This window comes from Neolamprologus brichardi, chromosome 7 (genome assembly GCF_056152115.1).
Source record: "Neolamprologus brichardi isolate AB-2024 chromosome 7, ASM5615211v1, whole genome shotgun sequence".
Lineage (NCBI taxonomy): Eukaryota > Metazoa > Chordata > Actinopteri > Cichliformes > Cichlidae > Neolamprologus > Neolamprologus brichardi.
Window position 1 is genome coordinate 60,768,021 of NC_142110.1, and position 9,830 is coordinate 60,777,850.

The window sequence follows — 9,830 nt, forward strand, 5'->3', positions numbered from 1 at the left end:
TGCAAAATGAATTTGTCACATCAAGCTCCAGCAGTGGAAGACGTCCGTGTTTGGCAATTCGTAATTGTGAAGACGAATGTTATTGTTGAACAAATACAAAAGTGTCAGTCAATCCACAAAGAAAACTGGCCTTTGTGTTTTCCATGAGGGACTTGATCAAAACATCACGATGCAGTGCACCGTTTGATGTAATGAGTGTCCAAACATTGGGATGTAATTGGACAAGCATGTGTTAGCACATATTTTGATCATTTATATTATAACTAGTACATAATATGTAACCGTCGTCCCCATTTCCATTTCCTTCACCAAATTTTCATCAAAGCCATGACTTCTGGGTTTTTAAGTTAAATATGTGACTCTGAGGCAGGGACCCAGGTTAACATATCCTCACTCGCTGTGTTTGCCTCAAAGGAAGCTTAACGCCTAGTGACAGTAAGAGAAGACTTCAAAATAAAAAGCACCTGCTGCAAAACAATTTCACTTTCACTCAGACATTAAAGAACTAATCTGAGGTGCTTTCAACTTGGGATTTCTGGTCTGGTGACTTAGATGAATTTATCCTCAGCAGCAGAGGTGACTCTTGGTCATGTGAGCCAGTTTTGTCATAGCACTTGATGGGTTTTTACCACTGCAGTTGGGGACACATACAAAGTGTTAGCAATTTTCCATCTCACTGACTTTCAGTTCTTAAAGTGATGATGGCCTTTGTTTCCCTTTACTTAGCTGATTGGTTCTTGCCATAATATAAATTTTAACAGTTGTCAAATAGGTTTGTCAGCTGTGTACCAGCCTGATTTCTGCCCAACACAACTGATGGTCCCAACCCCTCTAAGAAGACAAGAAATTCCACAAATTAAACCTGACAAGGCACACCTGTGAAGTGAAAACCATTTCAGGTGACTACATCATGAAGCTCAGTGAGAGAAGACCAAGGGTTTGCAGCGCTGGCAACAAAACAAAGGGTGGCTACTTTGAGGAATCTAAAAATAAAACGTATTTATTTATCAGTTGTTTCTTTTATGCATAATTCCGTATATCATGATTCATATATTTGATGTCTTTAGTTTGTGTTAAAAGAAAATTGAACATAATGTGATCAGCTACATGAAATGTGCTCTTTTTATTGATCACCAAGCAATTCATATGTCTACGTGACTTTTCACCTAATAACTTTTGTGTGATAAACCTATTTAGCAACTAACAGCTTCCTCTTTTTGAGAACATACAGACTTAGAAAATGAGAACCTCAGCTCTGAGTTCTTAGAATAACTTTGTTGTCTTTGTACACACATGTAACGAGCTTGTATAAATAAAAAACGCAGACGGGGACACAGCGCGAGTCCGTGAGTGCCTCTTGTACGAGCGCTCTGTGACCGTCCTCGCAAGTAAAGACAACTGCAGTGTTTGTGTTTTCTAACTCAGGTGTCTCAGCTGAAGAATTGTGGGGTGATTCTTAAAAATCTACAATGTAGAAAGTAGTAAAAAAAAAAAATAAAGAAAGAAAAACCGTTAAATGAGAAAGTGTGTCCAAACCTTTGGGTGTTATATATTTAACTACCCATGAACTGAACCAAATTAGTTCCTCCCTTTACCGTTATGCCCAGTTACACTACAAAACAACTTTAGTCTGATCCGGTTTTTCTGTTGTCTTTTTAGTGGACGCGGCTGTGCAGTCACCTGACTACACTGTGCAGTCAGGTGATCAGACGCTGACTTAACAGCTTTGTCGCGAATTTGCTGTCGTGGCCTTTGGTCTCGTGGCGTGGTCTGACTGACAGGAAGCAGTAAACACGTTTTGACTTCTGTAACATGGAAGTGCATAAAGACGCTTTTGACTTGCCTTCTACAGTGTATCCTGTATGACAGGATTCCTGAGAGCTGCAGTCACGAGTTTTTCCTGACATTCAGCCACTTCCTCCGGAGCAGCGTGTTTCTGCTGCCTGATCGGAGGAGAAAGTTGGACATGTATTGATCTAAAATTGCTTCGGACTAAAACGCAAAATGCCTTCTTTTGAGCAAGTAAAGCAGAGTTTGGAGAGCGCAGGGCAGGCGCACGTCCTGCAGTTTTGGCCGGAGCTGTGTGAGGAGGAGAGGGATGTTTTCCTCGAGGAGCTGGCTCAGCTGGACCTGAAAGGGCTGAAGGATCACTGTGAAGGGGCCGCGAAGGCTGCAGCCTCCCCGCCTGACAGTTTGGATCAGCACATAGAGCCGATCCCCCCTGAGTTCATCGGCAGCGTGAAGAAAAGTGGGAGAGACTCTCTAGAGGAGTGGGAAAGACGAGGTAAAATACACATTTGGTGCACGAGTAACGCGGCGTTAAGACACGGAGGGAGGGGGGGGGGGGGGCAAAAAGTGCAGACAGTCGTTACATAAGTACAGATACTGAGTGGTAAATACTCTAGTAATCATCATCATATATGAACGTGTCCAAATATGTTAGTGATGGGATTTCCGGCTCTTTTTAGACATCCGGCTCTTTCGGTTCGGCTCACTAAAAAGAGCCGGCTCTTTCGGCTCCGAACCGGCTCTTCAGGTTGTTTTGTTGCTTTAATTAATTTATTATTAACAATAATATAAAATTATGCACAAAAGGAATTACTAACGTAAAAAAAAGTGGTTTTATTTATATATGTTTATATATAAATATATGCGGTGGCCCCTAGAGACAAAACACGTACAAACTCCAAAACACATTTCTAGCATGAACTGAACTTCCAAAGCAGAGCTACTAGATCACTTAAATTACACAATTGAAAGCATGTGTGTATTGTTTGTGTATTTATACACAGGCACTCATATATATTCAAATAATTTTAAAAAAAAAAGTTCATTTACCTGTTACTACCACACACCAAATCCGGTCGTTGGTACTTGCTGGCTTGTGTAGCCACTAGGTAACAAAAGCTCAACACTGCGCCCAGCATCCTGGAGCACTTCTGTTGTCTTTTGTACGTGTTTTGAGTTTTTACGTGCTTCGGAGTTTTTACGTGCTTTGTCTCTAGGGGCCACCGTAAATATACTTTTATTTATTCACTCCACATAAAATGTAATAAATAAATCATATAATACAAAAATCAACTATTCACATTTCAAATTTTAACTATTTAAATTTTCAGCTTTTTCCTTTTACAAATTTAAAGTGAAACAACACCAAACACTGCAAACCACAACACAATTAAATATAAATTAAAATGTGAAAACAAAAAGAACATGCGTATTCTCTGTCATATGGGCCCGCATGAATAAACTTTCTGAATCCTTTATCATCTGCAACCGAAAATAGTTGTGGATGATTACTATACCTTTCTAATGTGATGTTGTTGTCCCTGGCTCTCTTTCTCTCTCTCTCCCTCTGGCTCTGTTTCTGTGCTACTGAGTGTAACTACCGCCCCTCCCCCCTCTGCACAAGGCTCGCGTGCTGAGTGAAGCGAAAAAAAGTGCGAGAGAGAGGCTGAGATAAAGAAAGAAAAAAACCACGTGACGGCTCGCGATAAGGATCCGGCTCGCGATAAGGATCCGGCTCGCGATAAGGATCCGGCTCGCGTCGTTCACGTCAAAGAGTCGGCTCTAAGAGCCATTTCGTTCGCGAACGACCCATCACTAAAATATGTACACAGAACAAAAATAATTGTTTTAAATTACTTTGGAAACACTTTAGCCACCAGCTACCTGGCGTTAGGAGTGATAACCAGCCTTAGCAGAGAAGGGGAAGAGGGGGCATGGTAAAATTATATCATTTTCTTATGATGGAAAGGTTAATGGAATATACTTTTTTGCATTTTCTGATTGGGCCACCAACTATAGATGGAAACCTGGGCATGCGCACAGAAGGCTTATCCGATTATCTGGACTAGATTAGGAGTTAAAATTGGATTTAACAAGGTGTAAGAATGCTAAAATCAGTTGTGGTGAAAAGAATAACAAGTTGTAACAATTTCTCTTGTGAATTTCAGTAGATTTCCGAGTAGACTATAGGCAATGATCAGTTTAGACTTGCTGCTGCTGCTCTGAGGTTAACCGTCTTTCCACAACTCAGTTAATCCAAATATAAGCACATATTACATGAGAGGACATGGCGGATTTCCAAGTCGTCTACATTATAATCCTGAAATTCAGTGAGTTAATCTGATGAGCAACATCATCTTAAATTCAAATTGATGTCTGCATCTATAATAAAGCTAATAAGCCATAAAATGAAGATATAGGAAAGAGTTTTAGTAGCTAGGCTAAGAAGAGAGGTGACAATCGGAGAACAGAACAAATGTGATGTTTGCTTTGAGGGTGCTGATGGAGAAGTACATAGAAGGTTGGAAGGAGCTTTGCTGTGTCTTTGTGGATCAAGAGAAAGCATAGGACAGGGTGCCAAGAGAGGAACTGTGATACTGCATGAGGAAGTCGAGAGTGGCAGACATGTGAGAGTGGTGCAGGGCATGCAATGAAGACAGTGAGACAGTGCAAGAGCAGTGACAGATCAGTTAAAAATGAAGCTACAGACTTTGGTTGCACAAGAGAGGTGAAGAAAAAAGTGCAGGCAGGGTGGAGACGAGTCCCAGGGGCGATTTGTGACAGAAAGAGAGCAGCAAGAGTGAAAGGGAAGTTTTACAGAATAGTGAGCTACTGTGAGGTTTTTTTTCAGGCTTAGATTTAAATCATTTTGTTGACTATATTTTGATGAGATGGTGAAATGGTAAGGGCTAACAATAGCAACCTTGGTTAGGAAGCACAAACTCCTTCAGTGGCGCTAACACATCACAGGACATATTATTTGTTAATTCCTTAATCTTCCAGTATTTGAGCACAAACACAGTTAAGTCCTGGCCAAGTAGATGGCAGTCTGCTACAACTGCCTGTAGATGCAGACAGATGCACACATAACTTTAGGCCTTAAAAGAGAGGTTACATATTTAGAGAGATTTTTAAATCCTCTCTTAAATGGACTCTATAGAGAAATGTTTAATATACATATAATATAAAAACATATAATTTACATATAAGTTTATTCTGATTATTACTTTAAAAAAAATCCAAATCAAGTCAGAGCCATTTGCCCTGGCAGTACTTTAAAAGCTACGACATGAAATGATCTGACACTGGGCTATCATTGCTTCACTGCTGTCCTCTGTGATTGTCATGAGTAAGCACTGCTGGGTTATGACAGAAAATAAAACTGAGTAATTTCTAAGCTCCACAAAATTAATCTCTGAAGAACGCTTCTATAAAATTATGAATAGAGTAATAAGTCAGTTATAGTTATATAATTATAAATTAAAATATGTTTTTATAGAAAGTATCAGTTATAGAAGTAAACAATTCCCTTGTGTGTGCTTCTGCTCATTTTAGCTTTTTCTTCCCAATAACAGGACTGCTGGAAATCTCAGAGAACTGTGTTGGAGTCCTGCTCTTGGCTGGTGGTCAGGGGACCCGTCTTGGTGTTCAGTACCCTAAAGGAATGTACAATGTTGGGCTGCCGAGTGGCAAAACTTTGTATCAGATCCAGGCAGAACGCATTCGCAAAATCCAAGAGCTTGCAGACAGCAAACATGGCTCTAAATGCACTGTTCCATGGTAGGTTCCTCTTGCTCTGCTAATCTGATAAAGTGTAAGAGTATATACTCAAAGTCAAAGTAAAAACCCTGATGCATTTTCTCTTTCTATAAGTTTTTGTAATGTTAACTTTTTCAATAAAGTCAACATTAACCTCCTAGGACCTGGCGTCCACATATGTTGACATCACATTTTGGGTTATTTAGACCAAAATACTATCCACTTACGAGGGCATTATACTGCTACTGTTCTATCGAAATTTTAAACGAATATCCTCATATGTGGCTCAAATTTTCTTAGAAACAAAAATCAGGTAAAAAAAAAAAGAGAATTGGGTAATTTGTTAAGTTAACATTGGTTTGAAAACGTGGCTGTGGTTCATGTGGTTGAGAATGTCATCTACTAATCAAAAGGTCTGCTTGCCAAAGTGTCCTTGGCCAAGACACTGATTCTCAGGTTTCCCTGCATCCATCGGAGTGTGAGAATGTTTGTGAATGTTAGAAAGCATTTAGACAATAATAAAAGCACCGTATCAGAGTGTGCGTGATTGTAGTAGAAAGTATTTTCAGTGCTCAACTAAATAGAATGGCTCTATACCACTCTGCATCACTTCCTTTAGCGTTCACATGGATAATAGTTTTAATTTTTCAAAACATTTTTTTAAATAGATTTTGCTAATGCTGCATTCAGTTTAACCCCCGAAACAGGAGTTCCACAATAGTCCTCCACTGCTGCAGACTGTGTGTAACGGTGTATAATCTCTACCCTCTGTGCTCTTCAGGTACATAATGACCAGTGAATTCACTCTGGCTCCAACTGAGACTTTTTTTAAGGAGAACAACTATTTTGGACTGGAACCAACAAACATCGTTATGTTTGAGCAAAGAATGATTCCAGCTGTGACATTTGATGGAAAAGTCATCTTGAAGGATAAAGGGAAGATAGCCATGGCACCAGGTGGGTGCATATGAAGTTACACAGAAGAATCAGAAACAAATATGAGTGGAGTTATCTAAACTTTGGTTTCAGATGGTAATGGAGGTCTGTACCAGGCACTGGTGGACAATAAGGTGCTGGAGGACATGAAGAAAAGGGGAGTCAAGTACCTGCATGTGTACTGCGTGGACAACATTCTGGTCAAGATGGCCGATCCTGTGTTTATTGGCTTCTGTGTGAGCAAGGGCGCTGACTGTGGGGCCAAGGTGGAGTAATACAGCATCACACAGTATACATGAAAGAATACATTAAGATGTCTTTTACATTGTAATTGAATATAATCAATAGAAGGATTATATTTTGTGGAAATTGAATTTCGTTTTTGTTTCTTATGAATATTTTCTTTGGACTCTCACGTTAAACGAAGTTACTTGAATAGAAGTCCAACCCTTCAGCTACAATAAATCGTACAGAACTATGTCCAGTACGAGTATCTGTGTAGTCATTAGAGCAGACTGCATATAGCCAAGTGATTGGCTGTACATGAGTATGCTAATGGTTTCTCCTAATTCTTCCTTGTTCGTCCACCTCTGTCTTGCTTTAGGTGGTGGAGAAGGCGTACCCTACAGAGCCGGTCGGCGTGGTTTGCAGAGTACGAGGGGTGTCCCAGGTGGTCGAGTACAGTGAGGTCCAGCCACAGACGGCTGAACTGCGAGGACCTGGAGGAGAGTTGGTTTACAGTGCTGGAAACATCTGCAATCACTTCTTTACCAGGAGCTTCCTGCAGGATGTGGCAGAGTAAGGGGCGGCACAACATTATAAACAATTGAATGGCAGCTTTTAGTAGTACACAAATGACCAAAAATATTAAGAAAGAACAAATTTGAGCTCTTTTTATTCTGCAAGTTACACTTACAGTAAAGATCTGGCTGTTTCAGTGTATGCTCTTTGTTAAAGAGTCCACAAATAGACCAAAACAATATATTAGTGCATAAATGTGTACTGTCCCAGCCTGTTGGGGTATCTTAGCTTCAATTAGTTTTTAGTGAGCACACGTAAACCTCTAGAAGGTAGTAGTTGCTAATTCAGTGATTCTCAGTTCATAATCATTGTTGGGGAGTTCAGAGGACCCGGTGGCGCCAGTGTCCGGCAGCCTCGCCTCTGTCAGTGCGCCCCAGGGTGGCTGTGGCTACAATGTAGCTTGCCATCACCAGTGTGTGAATGTGTGTGTGAATGGGTGAATGACTGGATGTGTAAAGCGCTTTGGGGTCCTTAGGGACTAGTAAAGCGCTATACAAATACAGACCATTTACCATTTCTTTCTAGGGATCTGCAGCAACGCTTAGGTGTGTGGTGCAGTTCTATGCAAAAGTCTTAAAACACTACTTGAATTTCTTTATATTTTGCTTCAAAGGAGCTCGCCTTTGTTGTAATATTTTAAATTGGTCATGAGCAGTAGTTCTCCACGCTTTCTAAGTTTTTCAGTGGACATTGGCTGCTTTGTCACTTTCAGTCCAGTCCTTGAACCTGATCTCTTTTTTCTTTTTTTTTCTTTGTTTGTTAAGACCGGCGTTAGCACTGGTCAATGATTCATTCGAGCATAAAAGGCTATTTAACTGAAGGGATGAGTCAGTGCTTTGTTTACTGATAACTGACAACTTGGCAAAGAAGAAGTCTTAACATGTTTTTCACTGCCAAATTAACCAGATTTTAATTATACAGCTATCGAACTTCATTGCTCCTTGAGTATAAAACCGTTATTCCAGCCTTCCATTTTTATGGTATTCCATTTTGGTTGGTGCTGCTAACATATTTCATCTTTTAGGAAATACAAAGACCAGCTGAAGCAACATGTTGCCTTAAAGAAAGTGCCCTTTGTTGACGCACAAGGCGTTCAAGTCAAACCATCCAAATCCAATGGCATAAAGATGGAGAAGTTTGTTTTTGACGTCTTCGAATTCTCAAGGTATTAATTGCTCTACATTATCTTTCAGTTTGTATGTGTTTACACATGTTGTTTTTACTGTATAGGTGATTTGCAATTAATTAGAAATTTACTCCCTTGTATTTGGAAGGAACTTTGTTGCGTTTGAGGTTGTCCGGGAGGATGAGTTTTCCCCCCTGAAAAATGCAGATGGCTCAGCCACAGACAACCCGACCACAGCCAGGAACTCTCTGCTGGCTCAACACTGCCGTTGGGTCACATCTGCTGGAGCCACACTGTTGGATAAATATGGGAATCCCCTTCCTCTTCCCAGGTCAGAGATGCTCATATGTACTCCACACCCTAAGGAGCTGATTTGTTGTTACTACTATTGAAATTATAATATATACTTTGTGGCATGTAGCTCTTTTTAAAATGTATGTTAGTGTTGTTTTCAGGCTGACAGAAAAATTGAAACCTATTATTTAAATCTCAAGTTGTGCATTATTCATCCTGCAGCGTGTCAGCTGATGACAGTCCTCCGGCTCAATGTGAGATTTCACCGCTTGTCTCGTACTTTGGAGAGGTGAGAACAGTGCGTTAAATTGTGGAACCCTCCAGAGCACTTAGAGACAACGATTCTTTCTTGTACTACAGATACACTGTGGACAAAAAGTACTTACTAAATAATTTTTTAGTTTTGCTCATGACTTAACTCCTGTCTCATCTCCTCTGTCAGGGTCTGGAGCAGCTGCTGAAAGGGAGGACAATTCATACTCCCTTTGTTCTGGATGAAAAGCAGGCCAAAAAGTTGCAAGCTCAATAGCTTTTTTTTTGTCATTTAGAGAGTTTTTTTGACATTCCAAAACAGTGGATTGCAGCTTAGAGGTGTGTGCCAGGACTGCGGCAAGGACTTCTCAGTATGTTTTTTTGTTTTGTTTTGTTTTGTTTTTTTAATTTTGAATTGTATGTAATTATGATCAATCCAAATGTCACTTTGATAACCTACAATGTGATGTTGTTTCCTGGGAGGAGGGGGATTTCTAAAAGAAAAAAGAAATTGATCCACAAAAAATAAAAGAATATCAAAAATAAACCACTTTCATCTATTTTGTCTTTTGATAATCCAGAATACATATGTGTGAATGATGGGGAGACGTGTGGATGAGTGAATGCCTGTTGGGTTACTTACTACCTTGGGTTAACCCCACCCCCCAGAGACCCATGAGGGAGGGTGTTTTACTGACTGATACAGTCACTTAGATAATAAAGTATTTTAACTTGAATGTATAAGAAACACGGCAGCACGGTGGTTAGCACTGTTGCCGCACAGCAAGAAGGTCCTGAGTTCAATTCCACCATCAGGCCGGGGTCTTTCTGTGTGGAGTTTGCATGTTCTCCCCGTGTTTGCCTGGGTTCCCTC

General features: G+C 40.3%; 1 protein-coding gene across 1 annotated transcript; it reads left to right on the forward strand.

The window, feature by feature from the left end:
• Window positions 1–1,731: 1,731 nt before the first annotated feature.
• On the forward strand, window positions 1,732–9,498 carry uap1l1 (UDP-N-acetylglucosamine pyrophosphorylase 1 like 1). The gene is made up of 9 exons (XM_087844017.1): window positions 1,732–2,284; window positions 5,364–5,568; window positions 6,329–6,504; window positions 6,577–6,749; window positions 7,088–7,281; window positions 8,309–8,449; window positions 8,559–8,741; window positions 8,927–8,993; window positions 9,147–9,498. The coding sequence occupies exons 1-9, from the start codon at window positions 2,005–2,007 to the stop codon at window positions 9,231–9,233; spliced, it is 1,506 nt and encodes a 501-aa protein (XP_087700143.1). The 5' UTR covers window positions 1,732–2,004; the 3' UTR covers window positions 9,234–9,498.
• The last annotated feature ends 332 nt before the right edge of the window (window positions 9,499–9,830 follow it).